At 52.9% G+C, this 17,148-nt stretch overlaps 5 protein-coding genes across 5 annotated transcripts; 2 read left to right on the top strand and 3 right to left on the bottom strand.

Moving 5' to 3' along the window:
- Positions 1 to 165: 165 nt before the first annotated feature.
- On the bottom strand, positions 166 to 1,844 carry CCOS01_05828 (uncharacterized protein; the record flags this gene model as incomplete). Its single annotated transcript, XM_060454004.1, has 3 exons — positions 166 to 891; positions 992 to 1,033; positions 1,104 to 1,844. Coding segments are annotated over 3 exons (1,509 nt in total), but the record flags the coding sequence as incomplete, so codon positions are not given.
- Positions 1,845 to 2,504: 660 nt separating this feature from the next.
- On the bottom strand, positions 2,505 to 8,314 carry CCOS01_05829 (SNF2 family domain-containing protein; the record flags this gene model as incomplete). The annotated part of the gene is made up of 5 exons (XM_060454005.1): positions 2,505 to 3,250; positions 3,337 to 3,487; positions 3,548 to 5,164; positions 5,225 to 7,270; positions 7,745 to 8,314. The coding sequence occupies 5 exons, from the start codon at positions 8,312 to 8,314 to the stop codon at positions 2,505 to 2,507; spliced, it is 5,130 nt and encodes a 1,709-aa protein (XP_060315777.1).
- Positions 8,315 to 8,950: 636 nt separating this feature from the next.
- On the top strand, positions 8,951 to 10,804 carry CCOS01_05830 (SpoU rRNA methylase; the record flags this gene model as incomplete). The annotated part of the gene is made up of 1 exon (XM_060454006.1): positions 8,951 to 10,804. One exon carries the CDS (start codon positions 8,951 to 8,953, stop codon positions 10,802 to 10,804), a length of 1,854 nt encoding a protein of 617 aa, XP_060315778.1.
- Positions 10,805 to 11,906: 1,102 nt separating this feature from the next.
- Positions 11,907 to 13,312, top strand: CCOS01_05831 (uncharacterized protein; the record flags this gene model as incomplete). Its single annotated transcript, XM_060454007.1, has 2 exons — positions 11,907 to 12,495; positions 12,546 to 13,312. The coding sequence occupies 2 exons, from the start codon at positions 11,907 to 11,909 to the stop codon at positions 13,310 to 13,312; spliced, it is 1,356 nt and encodes a 451-aa protein (XP_060315779.1).
- A 931-nt stretch (positions 13,313 to 14,243) lies between these two features.
- CCOS01_05832 (uncharacterized protein) lies at positions 14,244 to 15,048 on the bottom strand (the record flags this gene model as incomplete). Its single annotated transcript, XM_060454008.1, has 2 exons — positions 14,244 to 14,928; positions 14,987 to 15,048. 2 exons carry the CDS (start codon positions 15,046 to 15,048, stop codon positions 14,244 to 14,246), a joined length of 747 nt encoding a protein of 248 aa, XP_060315780.1.
- Positions 15,049 to 17,148: the final 2,100 nt, after the last annotated feature.

The raw sequence follows: 17,148 nt of genomic DNA on the forward strand, positions 1-17,148 counted from the left end.
TCCCCGATTGTTGGTCAGCGTCTTCTATAATACATACATTTTTTCAAGCCAGGAAACAAAATAAAAGTGATAACGTGACAATACCCACAACTCTGTCATGCCTCGTGTCTCATCATTCCAACCTTGCCATATCCCATCCAACATGTTGATACCAAGCTGTCAGCTCTAGTAGGACTCATATCTGCGGCCATCGTCCATCTCACCCGTGTTCGCATCAAGAGAGCTCAGCAGAGCGAAGTTGTTGGAAGTGGCGAAGGCACTCATATTCTGGTAGGAATGCGGATTTGGGTCGGGCGTCTGCTTCGAAGGCGGACCGATCGGGCCCCAGACACAAGATGAGGTAGGCGAATCCATATTCTGCTGGTACGTAGGTCTCGAGTCTGTTGTTGATATGAGCTTCAACTCCGTAGAAGAGATGACAATGGAAGACTTACCAGGCGAGTTTCTGTGTCCTGCACCGGGTCTCGCCAGTGATCCTGCGCTCATCTGTCCTTGGTTCCTGCCACCCTCGGATCTCCGCCACGACGGCGTCGCTCTCGTCGAGCTAGCAAGAGCCCTGTCACCGATCATGGGCGAACTCAAGCCACTCTGAGATTGCTGACGAAGGTCAAAGTAGACCTCGGTTCCGCTGCCCTGAAGCTGCTGAGGCTGCTGAGGCTGCTGAGGCTGCTGCTGTTGCCGAATTTCAGTCTGCTGCTTCTTCCACCATGCCGGAAACCCATGGAAAAGACCGAGTGAGTGCTGTGTCGCCTTATCGAGGGGCATCTCATGCTTGTACTTGCAACCTTGCTGGGTGAATGCGCAGACGCCCTCGTGAACCCACTTGTCACAGTAGATCTTGGGCTTCTTTGGCGAATTGGGGGAGGTGGCAATGATCTGGTCGATTCTACGCTACAAATTCACAAATTTGTGTCAGTAAACGAAGAAATCCATCAACATGTATGCAGAATAATATGAAGAACAATGACTTCAAAGAAACAGGTGAGCATACCTGAAGGGCATCAGATACCGGTGCCGGTGAAGACGGAGGTGACTGAAAGGTTCAGCGCCAACACTTTGGTGCCTGACAAGGGGTGGAGAAGAAAAGAAGGAAGCAAACATACTCTGAAAGCAACAGGCTGGACAGGGCTGCTAGCCAAGTTCTGAGGGTCCACGCCTCGAGGCTGTGGGAGAACAAGCAGACCTTCAGCGCCATTCTGAACGGCTGGTATACCGATTAAAGGTGGAAGCGAGTCGGCAGGAATCAACCTGGTATAGTTGCCGTTTCCACGATCCAGACAGTAGCCGTGGAAGCCCGAAGTGTCGATGTTCGTGTTTCTTCCCATGCTTGAAGCCTGACAATCTTGCACTTGTGATCCCATGATCATGTACTCGGTGCCGCTGGCCGACGAGCTGAACGAGCTGTAGTGCCTGTGGCCTGGACCGCCTCCCATACCTATGCCCATACCCATACGCCAGTTCGGGGCATCGACACTGCGGGGAGCGTTTGCGAGGTCGTGTCTCATCGATGTCTGCACAGACCCAGACTGAGGGTATTCGGGAGGATAAAACGGTTGAGGCTGGTTTTGGGAATCGAAGAAGACGACTCGGGAGCTTTTCATCTTTCTGTCGCTAATTTGCGCGTTAGGAATACCGTTCAGTTCCGATGAAGCCTCGGATTCAGGCGTCGTATTGCGAGTAAAGCCTCGGGAGCCCTGTGGCGAGTATGATTTTTCGGAAGTAGAATAGGCAAGGCTCGATTCCATACTGTAGGAGCGAAAAGAAGTAGAGAAGGAAGGAAAGAATGGGGGACGAGAAGAAGAATAAGAAGAAGAATCCGAAGCAGAGTCTATGTTGAGTTGCTTGAAAAAAAGTCGAAAACGGGCCAGACTGGGGCACGGGAGATATTATGGAGGATTCGGACCACCCTGCAAACGGGGAAGGAGGCCAGCACTTCCTACCTTGTTTACCTTATGATGCCGTCGACCGAGAAGCTCAGTTCCAACGCGTCGCGATGCTCCGTTCAACTCCATCAAAGACGACTTTGATGTCGTCTACCGCTTGCAGGACGGCCAAAAGTTGCGGACCAAGGCGCCAAAGGCTCAGACATGGGATTCTGATGCCTTGGACGCGAGTGGTTTAGAAGTCACAACAAAAGCCTAAGAAAGTCGGGAAATGTCCGTTGCTATCGTCGTTTGCTCGACCGAAATAAGATCCGCTGCAATCGCCCGGTTAGCTGCAGTCCTGGTTTGTACCTCAACACGTGACAAACAGCTGCCTTCTACGGTTGAACAAGTCTAACAGAGCAAATCCCATGAGGTTCGTTACGGAGGCACAGCCTTGGAGAAACGTCAGATTAGTATACTTTTCTATCTGAAGTCCCATCCATGCCAAATATTGTAAGTGTTGATACGTCAGTCGATACTGACGACCCAATCCAGTAAAAGGGTATTTCTGTCTTCGTTTGAGTGACCTTATCTGAAGACCCGTAATGCTATAAGCTTTCTGAAGCAAATATCGAAGGTTCATTTCTTTCGACGATCATTCGTCGTAGCTACCAAGTGTAGCTTCTCTATTAGTTTTCGTTCTGCGGCAGGGTTCCTGGAAGTCGATGGCCAACGCTTCAAGTGATCGAGAGCCAGACGTAATTGGACTTCTGAAGTCGGGGCTGGGCAATTGGTCGAATAATGCCGAAAGCCGCAATCCGCACAAGAAGATGCATTAGGGTGCATCTGGGACAAACCGAACGACGGTCTACGTGCCTTGCCTGACGCAGATGGCACAATAGGGTTGCCAGACGCTGCTTGACGTATGACAGGAGCAGACTGTTGTTGCTGGTAGAACCCATGAGCAGCCTGCTGAGTTGGAGGCAACTCACCGCCAGTAACCGTTCGGGCTGCTGTCAAGTGGTCAAGCCAGGCCATGTCAGGCTTCATCGGTCGACCGGGACGGCTTCCTGGTGCGGGAGGGGGTTGTGGGTAGAGCTCGGCTCCGGGCTGGTGATAGATGGGGTTAAGGTTGGGCTGAGGAGGTGGGTAGACGGGGTAGACGTGATTGGGTCGTCCGTTTCGTTGGATTGCTCCGTGGATGGGGTTTGGACCTGATCCAGGCCAGTCCGGATTGATTTTCCACTTGTGGAGGGCGCCTTGGCCTGTCGCGATGCGTTGGGGGTTCGTTTTTGAGGTGTCTGTCTTGGTTTGCGTGGAGTTACCGTTTTGAACCTTTTGTATTGCACGATGTCGGTTTTGGATATCTTGCGCTGTCGCCTCTTCTGTGGCGTGGATGTGTCAATTTGCTTTCTTTTCACGTCACGCGTAATTTTCTTAGTTGAACGAGAAGCTGAAGGTCTGGCTTTACCTTTGGAACTGTCATCCCTATTTTCCATGTCAGTATCAGGATCCTCCTCCTCATCTCCACCGACAAAATCTCCGTCATTATCGGAGCTGTCGCTGTTGATGGGGAGGTCAGTGACCACGCCGGTACCGCCGTTATTCTTGTAGCTGATTGCCTAAGATGAATCTGTTAGCACACTTGGGAAATGTAGATAAATCGAACAGTGATTGTTTACCTGGCGGCGTCGACCACCTCGACCAAGAACTTCCTTGTTTAGCTCGGCCACGCGTTTGGCTTCTGCTTCTCGCTCTGCCAAGATCTCCTCCCATACGTTAGGATTGACTGTGGGCTCGTTTTCTTCAGCAAGATGGTCTTCGAATCCGTCCTTGTCATTGGCCCATACACGGGCGAAGGAGAATTGCGACTCAGCGGAATCGTCGGCGCCAGTCTTTGTCTGCTCAATAGTCGACCGGTCAAGGAGCTTGTCAACGCTAGCATCATCGTACCGGACGATGTCCTTTTCGCTCTGATCATCGCTGAACAATGCTGAGGCACCGAATTTCAAGATCGACTCTAGGTCTTCAGACTCTCCCACATCGTCCATTGCTTCGATCAGAACATGGTCGAGAGCCATCTTCTTGCGGCCAATTTGCATGATCTTTTCCTCTGCTGAATTCTTGGTCATGAGTTGAAAGCACAACACCTTATGCTTCTGACCAATGCGATGAGCACGCGAAATAGCCTGGATGTCTTGATGGGGGTTGAAATCAGGATCCAAGATGATGACAGTGTCAGCAGTTGCGAGATTGATACCCACGCCTCCAGCTCTTGTGGAGAGAAGGAATGCAAAGACTGGAGAGTTAGGTTCGTTGTAGTCATCGATATATTTCTGCTTTTCCCGACTGCTGAGACTGCCGTCAAGTCGTCGGTATTGGAAGCCGAGACCGTTCAGGAAATCTTCAATGATGTCCAATTGGTTCAAGAACTGGCTGAAGATGAGAACCCTGTGTCCTCTTTCTTTCAGCTTCGGCAACATGATGTTGAGAAGCATCAGCTTCCCTGACGCCGACACTAGATTCTCGTGTAGCTGGACTTGGTCAACTGTTCGCTCTTCGACTGCTTCGCTGTACATGAACGGATGACAGAGACATTTCCGTAGCTGCATGAGAATATTGTTCAGACTGCCACGGTCTTTCTTGTTGACCTTGTCGTCTGCGAAGATTGCCTTGATCAGATCGGGACTCTTGGCGATGATTGACTTGCAGAGCTTCTCTTGTAGGATCGACATAGAGACGGGAACGATGATTTGAGCCATGGGAGGCAAGAACTTGAGAACCTGAGCTTTGGTCCTCCGCAGAAAGTATTGTTTGATCCGACCGTGCAGTTCAGGGAGGTTCTGCGCATTGAGCTCCTGGAATTCTTCGTCGAGTTTCGCAGCATTCTGGGTTGGGTCGATGAATTGAAGCAAGTTGAAAAGCTCCCGCTTGTTATTCTGCAGCGGCGTGCCCGTGAGAAGGAGTCGGAAGGGGAACCGCATGGAACGCAGAGCCGTGTACAAGAGACTCTTGTCATTCTTTAATCGCTGTCCCTCGTCAACTACCAGGCCAGCCCATTGAACTGAACGGAAGAGATGTTTCGTGCGATCGTCTTGCGCAGAGTCATATGACATGACAACAACGTGGGCCTTGATCTCTTGGGAGCCGCGCGGAAAGAGCTCGTATTTGTACGCCAACTCTTGCGCTTGCTTGCCACCATGGTAAGTGACTACTCGGAGGTCTGGAGCCCATTGTTTGATTTCGCGACGCCAATTTGGACAGGTTGAGTTCGGAACGACAACAAGGAAAGGCCAACACTACGAACGCCCGTGTCAGCACAATATACAGCAGCCTCCTCATGAGCAGCACAAACATACCTTTGGGTCGCCGTGGACCAGGGTCGAGATCAAGCCGACGACCTGTACCGTTTTGCCCAGTCCCATCTCATCGGCAAGAATGGCGTTCTTTTCGCTGTGATAGTTCCATAGCATCCAGTTGACGCCCTCAATTTGGTATTCCATAAGCTTGCCGCGGCGCAGACCAGGGGGCTGCTGGGCCAACTTGACAAATTCCTTGTCCTTCCACTTGTTGACGCGCTCTTTCATTTTGGCATTCGTGGAGCTGGTGAAGTACTTGCCAGTGAGGTATTCGTAGTATGCGGCTTTGAATGCTGTGTAAACCTCGCCGGCATCTGACTTTGGCGGCGAATCCCATACCGTTTCGTCGTAGCCAAGACCTTGGAATTTCACGAAGATCTTATCGACGCTCTCAATACGCTCCATCTCATCTTCCAGCGTCCTTGCTTTTTCTCCTTTCACCTTGGCCTCGAAGATGACATCGGCCATGAGGGCATCTTGGGGGATTGCCTCGGCTTCGGTAAATTTCAGGGCCAAGTTCTGATCCGCATCCTTCTTCGCAAAGGAGTTGCGCATCACACCCGCGGCAATGTGAAAGAGCCATGCACCAGGCATCCAGCTGCAATGGAAGTACGACTTGTCCTGCCACTTGATGAGATACTCTTTCTCATCCTCATTCAAATCGCTATAGGTCTTCCCCTCTTCGAGTGAGGCTTTACCCAGGGGCCGCCAGGCAACTAAGGTCTGTATCTTGTCGGATACCGTGCCGCAGTCGACACACTTCCAGTCGACAGAGTATTCAGCAAGTCGCTGCTGGCGAATGTCAGACACGTCTGAATCCGTTTGTGACGATGGCAAATGCTCAAAATGCCATCCACGCTTGCACATGATACAGCGGAATAAGAGGTTTTCGGCGTTGTTGACCAATGATGGAGCCACTGCCGTGACAGGGTCTTCACCACCATTGTCAAGACGAATTTTCTCCTCTTGTCTAGGGGTTTTCTTGGGCGAAAACGCCGCACATGACCGCCCGGAACGTTTGCATTCTTGACACCGGCTATGTCTTGGGCTGTTCCTGTCCTTCTTGGCATAGATGCCAATACAGAACTTACACTGTAGAACAAAATCGTCCACGCCGACCTTGGTGACAATATGTTCTCTGGCAGATCTGTAGCCGATACAACTTTTGTGAAAAGATACGGAGCAGCCTTGACAGCCAATCAGGGGACCTTTGTTGGCGGCAGGACCAGTGTTGCACGTGATGCAGATATCGGAGTGATATTGATTGAAGGGTGCGTCATGGTCAATTGGCTTGAAGACTTCCTTGATGTTCATGACCTTGGGAACGCTGGCGGGTGCTGTATCTTCAACGTAGAATGATTCCTCATCCATCAATGCAAGATCAAGCATGCTGCCCTTGTTCCTCGTGGATCTGCCAGACCGGCGACGATCCTCAAACTCAATTGAGGAACCACGAGATCTGGGTTGCTCGATGGTTTTGGCCTTGACCCTAAGGCGGCGTGACTTCTTGCGCCTGGCCGAGGAGGGCTTTGGCAAGAGATCGGATGTGATGATCTGAAAGTCATCGTCGTCGTCGGATTGTTGGCGAGGGTGGTCCTGAGACAACTCGTCCAAATCATTGTCCCGACTTAAGGGCATGCTGGCAAAGGCCATGCTTGTCAATCTGAGCTGTTTCTGAGTCCGCTCTCTGAGTTGTCGACCTCGCGCGGGAACCTCGTCCGTGACCCCATCATCTGAGATCACTTTCGAGTTGTGTCTCGTGCTCGGTCTTGTAGACGTACGCTGGCGTTTGGAACGGCGGGAACGAACGTCCTCGTCGGAATCGGAGTCTTCGCGCGTGCGGCGATGTGTCGAGATTCGTAGACGTTTGGATTGACGGGGAACTTCATCTTCGTCAAGCTCAATAGTATCGAGATTGGCATCAGATTCTGCAATTGAATCCTCCCACTCGTCTTGCCAGTGGCTGGTGTCTGGAGCCATGATGCCCTGATATGTTTTAAGAGCTAATTGGCCTCTTTCATACGCGAGTAATTCGTCGAAAGGTATCTTCAGCGAGTCAGCTAGGTTCTCAGAAATGCACACGCAGAGGCTGAGTTAGCTGTAGATTGTCTCTTCGAGGATAAGTGGCGGTCGAGAAGGTACTATTTTTTGGGAAGATTGGAAAGAGCAATATGAACCTGACGGGAGTTGTGAGGCGGGAAAGGGTTACTCGTTTGCTAATGCCGACCGCAATACGAGACTCTCGGGGCGAGAGTTGTCGTATGTGAAGAGTGAGGTATGCAGGAGGTTTGGAAAGAAGACTTGGGTAGGGATTGAGATATTTATAAGGTAGATATGAGAATTTGACGATTGCTTCGCAGGCAAGAGCAACCTCAAATGAGCCGGGGTAGGAAGGAGAAGGGAACAAGGAAAGAAGGAGAGAAGGAGGCAAGGGCAAGGAGCATTCGAAGGTGGGAGTCTAAGATGGGGGGGGGGGGGGGGAGAAAAAGCGCTGCCATATTTACAAATAGAGGAACTTACAGTATCTTGTCGTCCGTCTGTGAACTCCACTCTATACCACAATTCGCCTTCGACACCAGGTACCTCTTCAATAACTTCATCCACAACGTCGCTCTTTATTGAGAGGTACTGGGCGCGTTCCTCCGGTGATATGCGCGGTAGGATTATCTCGAAGTTCCACGGGCGCAATTTCGATACCGCCTCCTCTATGCCATCTTCTGGCTTGATACTTGCAAAGCCATCGACCCGTTCGCTCGTGATTGCCGTCTCGTTTTCGTGTGTATCATCAGCCTCAATGGAAGGAATGTGTTCATCCACGCCGAGGTCGGTTCTGGGCGGTGTTTTTGCGATCTCCTCAGTTGCGGGCTCGGCAGCGGCGTTGTAACTCTCTAATTGAATCGAGACGCCATCTGCCGGCACAAATTCCGTATCTTCGTCTGCCAAGCTGTCGTCAAGCATAACCTCGTCCTCGTCCGCAACCTTTCTCTCAGCCTCGTTCTCATCGGCACGAAGATCGGTCTCGTGGGAGGGATCAAAGTCGGCATTGTCCAGTCCAAATAGGGCATCACTCGGGGATCCCGCTAGTGACATTATGACATCGTCGTCAGCACCGGTTGGAAGGTCGTCTATGGTGCGACAAGTTGCGACTTGATCGCATTTATGAGGGTCTGTCGGGAGTTGGTAGGTCGGCGAGGGTTGGTTCTGGAGCGTTGATGAATCTGAAGACAAAAGAAAACACCAAGAAAAAGAAATTAATGCTGCCAGTTCAATCGATTTCCATCTTTTGCTGCTCAAAGCAGACAGCCGGGGGTGGGAGTGGCGCAAGTTGTGGAAGCTGCTTGTCAAGGCCTGAAGGTGGGATTATTCGACGGTTGACGCGACGAACCTCGAAACCGCGTTGCTACCACTGCATCCATTACTTAAACTTAGTTCCAAAGTGGGAATTGGCGTGCTGAGAGGGGATACGTACCTGTTTTCGGTGTGGAGATTCCGGGAATAAGCCCACCAGATCACCCTCTATGGCCAATGGAAGCCCCGGTCTATTCTTTGAGTGCTTCTCACCGCCCGGACCCTGGACAGCTCTGGAATGGCAGAAAAAAGTTCCTCGAGTCGAGTCTCAGTGAAGCGCAAATCCACCCGCACATTGCTTGACAAGGTGCAGCTAAATAGCAACAACATCGACATCATCATCATCATCATCCGGGCCCATCCCTTGTACACAATGCAATGAGTCTCCTTACAAGATGGAGCGCTTCACGCCCATTTGAAGCAACCCAAAGAGCCGTGCAACTCTCCGGTAACCCATTTCTCTACGGCCAAGCGCGCAATGGATCGCTCTCTGCGATACATCGTGGCATTTGGCGTTCCGACAAACCACGCAACGATCGCACCGACCGCAACTCCAGGCCTGCATCCAGGCCGCGATTGACAGAATCTAAAGGCCGCAGCAGATCAAGAGATGCTGCCAAATCCAAGCCCGATGCTTTCAGCGAACGATTCTCCAGCGCCATTGGTAGCCGTCGCGATGGCCCGCGAGACCGCGAACAGCGCCATTTCAAGCCCAAGAAGGCCTTCCAGAAGATGCAAGAGAGGATAAAAGAGCAGGAAGAAGAAGGAGGAAGGAAATCCCGAAGCAAGCGATTCAACAACCCCGAGTTCTCCTTCGGCAAGAAGAGCTTGGTCTACCAACTCAACCGTGGTGAGTTGAAGGACAAGGTCGGCAAGCTGCTGGAGAGGAATGGCGCAAAAGAGGAGGAGTCCTCGAAGCCAACTACACAGCGTGATAGTGGAAACGACTGGTTTCAAGTTGGTCGACAGGATCGTCAAGACGGCCGCGAGCGCGACCAATACCAGGATCGCCGTCCAGATCGTCAACGCGAACGTTTCCAGGATCGCCGCCCCGATCGCCAGCATGAAAAGTTTTCAGACCGCCGTCCGGGCCGCCGTGACCATCAATCAGGAGCGAGACCAGGTTTTGCGCGAGAGCGTATGGACTCCATGCGGGAGGGTGCCCGCAGAGAACTCGAGGCCGCCCCTCCTCGACGGTTTGGATCAAGACAGCCGGACCATGAAGCATCTTCTGAACCGTCAGAATTCCGTGGCTTGGTTCAGTACACAACAGCTGCATCGCAGTTCCTCTTCGGTCGCTCGGTCGTCAAGGCAGCACTGAAGAATTCGCAACGCAAGCTCTATCATCTCTACCTTTACCAAGGGAGCAACAAGAAGGAAAGCATGGACGATAGATGGATCTTGTCCATGGCGGAAAAGAAGAAGGTCAAGATCACCAAGCTTTACGAGAATGACCAACAACTGCTCGATAAAATGAGCAAGGGTCGACCACACAACGGCATCGTGATGGAGACATCACCACTGCCTCAGTTGCCGATCACAGGTCTGGGCGCAGAACATAGCGAGCCCCAAGGCTACCCCGTCTTCGTAGGACGGCAGTCTAAGGAAGACGTCGCGATCAACGGAACCGAGGGTTTCATTCCTTCCAGGCCCGGTACGGCTCGGCCGCTTGTGCTCCTTCTGACCGAGATTCTGGACCCCGGCAACCTCGGTGCCATTCTCCGGACAGCCCGGTTCCTCGGCGTTTCCGCGGTTGCCATTACGAAGAGAACATCATCGTCGATCACGTCTACTGTACTGAAGGCTTCGGCAGGTGCTTCTGAGGAGATGCAGTTGTTCTCCGTGGAGGATCCGGGAGCTTTTCTTCACGCGAGCGCAGCCGCAGGATGGATCTCGTATGCCGCAGTCGCACCGACAGCTGGGTTGCGTAGAGACAACCGCCAGTGGACACCGGAAAGCATTGAGGAGAAGAAGCCTCTTCTAACGCAGCCATCCATTCTCGTTCTTGGCAACGAAGGCACAGGCCTCCCGTACGATATCAGGAAGAAAGCCACCCGCGAGATTACGATCCCGCGAGTGGCGATGTCAAGCTCGGTGGACAGCTTGAACGTCAGCGTAGCCACGGCCTTGCTCTGCAACTCATTCCTGAGAGGCACTGCAGAGCCTAGCAGTCTCACAGAGAGGCTGCAGAAAGAATCTCACAAGGCAGATGCAGGCGAAAGCATGTTTTAGCGTGGTCTCTCTTGTGGGAAGATGTAACACCATACACGATCATGTAACATATTGTACAAATATCTGTTAAAGTACATTTAGAATACCTAACAAGACATGGAAAGGCGATTTCGGTGAACCAAATCCAAGCCTTCTCTTCTCTGTATAATAGACATTCATTGCGAAGATAGAGAGTAGAAAGAGACCTCGATGCGAGCTTGCATACCTTATGTCGTGCTGTCTTCACGATCGCAAGCACCTCCAGGTATTGGGGTGTCCTGGTGGCCCCAAACTTCCCGTCCCGCGGACCCCTGCAAACCTTAGCAGCCAAACCCCTGACAACGTCCAGGTCCGTGTCTCTTCCGCCCCTGCCACCAAAGCTTGTCGGTAAAACGGCCTTGAATGACGTCTTTTTGGCATCTTTCAGCTAGGCCCAGCCTCCTCAAGAATCCCTAGCTCAGGTAAGGTACGTACACAGAGCTATAGCCAGCCCGCAGCCGTTGGAGACCGAGAAAATAAGCACTGATAAACAAACTGATAACAAGACAGCGAAGAAAGGGGAGAACAATACTCAAGAAAAAAGAAAAACTTTGCTGGGGTGATCAGATCTCGAGTTTGACGTGTACTTGCTGCGGGCCACAGACCAAAAGTTGACAGCGGTCAGATACGAGGGCGGTGAGGTGTCGCAGCCTGTGTCGAAGCCCGAGCAAGCTCCATCGTCTTGCAGCTGGGATCTGGACTCCCGCCGTGGAGCGTGAGACTGACTGCCAGCCCAAGGTGAATTGTGCATCTTTGCCCAGCCACCGATTTCCGCGGCGCCATCCACGCCTCACTAAATGCCCGACCAGACCTCTTCTTATTTTCCCTCTTTACCCTTTTCAATCTTCCACATCAATCCGAGCGAACCTGTGCAAATTGACATTCCACAGCAAATCTGTGATCGTCGTTGTCAAAAGATCGTCGGCGTCAGTGAACTACTTTAAACTGACAGGCGCGACCCAGCGCCACTTACACACAGAGCCTGGGGCCCGGTCGACGACTTTAACCCAACCTCAACACCATCATCGTCAGCTGCAGAACGCATTGCGATCGATACCAAAGCCATTGCCTCGAACTCGGCACAATGCGTTCTAATTCACTTCTGGGTCTCCCTTCCTCGCTCTTGCTGCTCACTGCAGCATGCATCAACGCAGAGCACCCTGCGGTCATCCGCAAAATGTCACCGAACGCTGGGGAGAAGCTCCTGCCCAATGACCTCGCCTTCACCGAGAACGACGTCTTTGGGACAATAAACATAACTCCGCTCTCCCCCCGTGAAGAGCTACTCGCCGCTCGCATGGCCGACGACAACTTTCTGTCCAACTCCTCGTTTTCATACCGACCACCTTTTGCGGAACATCATGACAGCATTACTAGCACAGGCTGGGAGAGCCTCAGGCGCGCCATTGAGGCGCTTCACATTCTCGAGAAGAGGCAGTCTTGCCCGACAACTATGAACAGCTGCGATTACATCGGAGCGGCGAACAAGTGCTGCCTGAGCAACGAAGTGTGTGTCAAGGTAGTCGATGAGCACGTTGGGAACGTCGCCTGTTGCCCCAAGGGCGCTGCTTGCAGTGGAGCCGTTGCGGCATGTCCCAGCGGTACCACGAGCTGTGATGCGGAGCTGAGTGGTGGATGTTGCATCCCGGGATATGTCTGTCAAGGCGTTGGCTGTAAGTACTCACCCACACTTTTACGCTTGGTATAAGCTGACAAGACCAAGGTGTACCAAGTCCTCCCCCGGCAACGAGTGCTTCGCCAACTCAGACGGCCACAGGCACTGGCGGAGGTGGAGGAGGAGGAGGCGGCGGCGGCAGTACCGGTGGCGGGGGTGGTGGTGGAGGAGCAGGCACGACAGTCGTCCAAACGATCACCACGACGTCCATCTCGACAACGACACTCGTTGACGGAAGAACCACGACAGTGCATGTGACAGTGATTGTGACAGTTGGTGGAGCGACCACGAGAAGAACCACGACGAGCACAACCGCTGAGGAGTCCCCAACCACCGCTCCAGAGCTTACGACGACGACAACAGGTACCGCGGTGCCTCCTTTCCGACCAACATCCACCGACTCGGACGAGCCGCCAGTCACATCCGCGTACTGCCCGACTGGATTCTACGCCTGTCTCGCTCGCGCCGGTGGAGGCTGTTGCCAGACTGGCCGCGACTGTGCCACTACTTCGTGTCCGCCAACAGAATCGACTACCATTATTAGCAACGGCGTCACCGTCGTCGTTCCCCTCACCGAAGTGCCGGAGCCCCAGGCGACGGAGACCTGCGCGAGCGGCTGGTTCTTATGCGGCTCCGAGGGCGGTCCTGTTCCCGGCTGCTGCCCGAGCGGGTATGAGTGTGGCACCGCGAGCTGCTCGAGTATCTCCCCGACACGCACTGGCGAGATCCAGAAGCATTTCCCCAACTCGGGGGGTGCAAGAGCTGGGGTGTCGTTGGCTGCCATGGCCATCTCTCTTATGGTTGCGTTACTTTGATTTCACAGCATCATTGCATTGGGCGGCGTTTATAGACGGGAATTTTCAGAGGCACTGAATATGGATTCCATTTGAAATTCGGGAGAAGCGAGGAAATGAGAACAAGATGGCTAGGGGAACGTATACGAGGGACGTTTAATGGCATTGGTCATAATGAATACGAGAGGATTCCTCGAGGTTTGAGCCTAGGGAACATATTCCGGCACACACACTCAAGAGAGCACATAGTGAAGAACGTGATCCCGTTGTAACTTGTTCAACAGACTCTTGAATTTGCAACACAATCTTGACCTTGGCGTGTGATCTCCATGTTGCACGAATCAACGAGTTATGTTGCTGATCAGCTACTTCCGCTACACATTACTCCCAAGGTTCAAGATGAAAGATATAGATGACAGGGAACCTTGTTTGAAAAGGGGGGGGGAAAGGAGCTTCCCTGCCGTCCGAGACAAGAACATGCAGTGAGTGACGAGAGAATATATGAAATTGGGATGTCAATGATTGGATCTATCTGTACCTCCAGGGCCTCCAGACTAGCTACTGTATGTTACTCGCTTTTCTTCTCAGAAAAATCCGGGGGAAAAAAACCAAATCCAAATGATGTCCCCATGCGGTACTCATAAGAGTGACGGAGGACTCAAACTAAAACTCCTTTGCGCCGTGTAAAAGTGTGTTCCGCCCCAAGACGAGGCTCTATAGAGACTGTTCCCCGCCCATGATGATGCGATTGGTGACCGGCTTGGTATTAAAGTAAAATGTATGATGCAGAGACTCGGGCCTATTCTTCTTTCGCGGGCCTAGTGATGTGTGGGGGTATGTATGAATTTGCCAAGGAATGATCGTGTTGTTGGACACCTTCGGTACTTCTCGCCTGGAGAGGGGGATGGTGTAGGTAGACCGCGTCGAGCAAGGGGGAAAACCAAAACATTGTCTAGATGAAGTAGGCAGCGACGATGCCTGCAACGACGAGAGAGCCGACAGAGTTATGGACTGCCGCGGCGGTGGGAACGGAGGTCGGGTTGGTGATTGTACCCGATGGCGGGATCGGGGTCCGCGTGCCTGACGGGCTGCTGCCGGACGTGGCGGTAGTAGGACGACCGGAGCTACCGCCACCACCGTTGCCGCCGCCGCCACCACCACCACCGCGGCTCGTCGGAGCGGTACCGTTGCCAGAAGGAGCAGGTCCACCGCCAGTACCGCCGCCGCCTCCGGTCCCAGTAGGTCTAGACGGGCCAGCAGTACTCGTCATCGTACCGTTACCAGACGACCGAGGCGGCGGACCGATTGGGTACGTAGGTCTCGGGACATATCCCGTTCCGGTCCCCGTGCCGGAGGCGTATGGGGTGCAGACGCTGGGCGGGAGCTGAAAGGGGCTGGGGGAGGCGTAGACAACGCAGTTCTTCTCGCAAGCGGCGTCGCCCGAGTAGGGCTGGGACATCCAGCACAGGGAAGGGTTGACACCCAAGGGAAACTGGCCGGCGAGGTTGTTTGTGCAGCGGCCCGGTTGGCCGCGGCCGTTTGCGTCGCAGCGGATGATGATGTCTGTGGCGAAGGAGTCGCCCGCGCAGAAGGCGGAGTTTGGGCGGGAGCAGATGTATTGGCCTGTTGTTGCATTGCTGTGGCGGTGGTGTTAGTGAGAGGGAGGGCAAGGGAGAGGGAGGGGGTTTGGCTTACTATGTGACTTGGGCTGAGGCCAGCGCCGAAGCGGCGAGGACGAGGGTAGCTGATGTCTTCATGTTGATGCGCTTCTAGCTGAATCTTATCATGGACGTGAAGATGGCCGAGGTGTGAAGGGTGGAGGCGACGGAGGATAGACGAAGCCTTTGTGTACGTGCAGGTTTGAAGCTCACACAAAACGAGGGGATGTGATTTCTTTATGCTGAGGTGTGTGAAATATGAGATGCTGATAATGAGAGAAATGAAAGGGATGAGAGGTGGAATTATCCGCGATCCATATATAGATGGGCTACGTGGAAGCAACGCTACTAAGTGAAGGGGGGGGAACATATGTGAGAAGCCATCTTCAGGCACGGAAAAGGAAGAGAGTCAAGATGGCTGGGATCGGCTTCCGGAGCCTAAAAAGTTAGCGCATGCGAAAAGCCAAGTAACGTCAAGCTATCTCTCCATTGTAGAAAACGACGGCGGCGGATCCGCTGGGTTCGAAAGAGAAAAGCGAAGACGAGAGAAAACCCGGCGGCGGCGCTGAGACAAACGTCAACTGAGGTGTGTGTGTGTGTGTGATGGCGAAGCTGAGCTGGGGGGCTGGCTGACTGACTGGTAGCGGCGCGTTGGTGGTGTGTTTCTGGCGGGTCTGCCGATTGGCGAATCGGGTTGCCGTCGGCGTCTTTTCTTGGAAGGTTAAGTTCTTTCTAGTTCGTCTCCAAAAGGCAATGAGACTTGGTTGCCTCTGAATCCGAATCTGAATCTGCCCTCGCAGTCTGGGCGGTTTCCCGCGATACTGTGTCTACCTCTGCAACCAGAATCCCGGAACGACCGGGGTGAGTAAGTTTCTTGCAGCATGCAGAGAGGGAGCAAATGGAGAGGAATGGAATAGGCATGGGATGGCAGGTCAAAGGGAACTAACCCCCTCGTGCCAGCTCCCTGGAGTCCCTACTATCGGCCGCGTGTTGCTTGTAGAAGGAAGCAGAGGCATTTTCGATAGAGCAGAGTTGCATCACTGACATCACGAGCGAAGCTTCCAACCCCTCCCTGCAGCATATTCCTTCATGGGATGAACCTGCGATCTGCATCTTGCTCACCATACTTCCCATCTTGGATATGATACAAATTTAACAGAATTTAGATCAACAAGACCTGGGATTTGGTTCTGCCTCAAGGTGAAATTCGAACGTCAAACAATTACCGTATTTTCTTCTCGCGAAGCTGACCATATCGACACAGCTCATATCAAGCCACCGGCAATCGCGTGCAGAGGTGCAAGCTTGACACGAGATTCTTCCAAAGTATGACCACTTCTTCAACGAAGACTGAGACAACTGACACGAATGCAAACCTGAAAGTGGCCGGGGAGGGAGGGGGTGCCGCTCGCGCACATTCCAACACCCGAGAACGGTTGCGAAGGGGGGGTGTTGGTGGATCGAAAGACATACACGTGCAACCGTCAAGCCCACGCCATTATCGCCGCCAGCTCTTCTTCGTACTCTGATCGCGCGGAAAGGCCAAGAAAGAAAAAGAAAAAGAAAAAGGGGGGGACAGGAGATTGTGTGCATGAGCGATTCTCACCCGTCATTCGGTTTGAACCTTTTGCGGACGAACGGCCGCTTGCCCAGCCATAGTTTGCTTCGTGCTACACTCGCTCAGTGCGCCGAAATCCATTTCCGATCTAAACCATCTGAGCAACCTGATTCGGTAAAGCTGAGAGCTTCTTCGTACGACAATCCAACCAAGGCCCAACCAATCCAGCAAGAAAAAAAGAAGAAGAGAACACCGCCTCGTGGCTTCAGCTCAACGAAATCCGACTCCGTGGCGGCCGTATCCGGAAGAGCTGACGGGCGGGATGGCTTATACGCGCCCAGAATATCGAGAATAGCCAGCGCTCGTCCATGACAAAACCTCGTCACCGATTCTTTCTAAACTCGTTTCGCAAGAACGGGAAACCTGACTAACAAAGTGCCCATTAGGAAAGGCATCCGTTACCTATGAGATTATTGGTTGCGCAAACTTCAAAGTATCCGTGAAGCAACGCAGTCTAGCAGCAGTTGGCGTACCAGCCCACTGGAATGCGCCCCCGGCCATCTTCATCGCTAGCAGCTCGCGCGTGCCGCCCTACGCACTATCCGCACAGCCCAGGTTAGCCCTACGACGAAAATAGAAAC

This window comes from Colletotrichum costaricense, assembly GCF_030867565.1.
Source record: "Colletotrichum costaricense strain IMI 309622 chromosome Unknown Scaffold_5.1, whole genome shotgun sequence".
Taxonomy (NCBI): domain Eukaryota; kingdom Fungi; phylum Ascomycota; class Sordariomycetes; order Glomerellales; family Glomerellaceae; genus Colletotrichum; species Colletotrichum costaricense.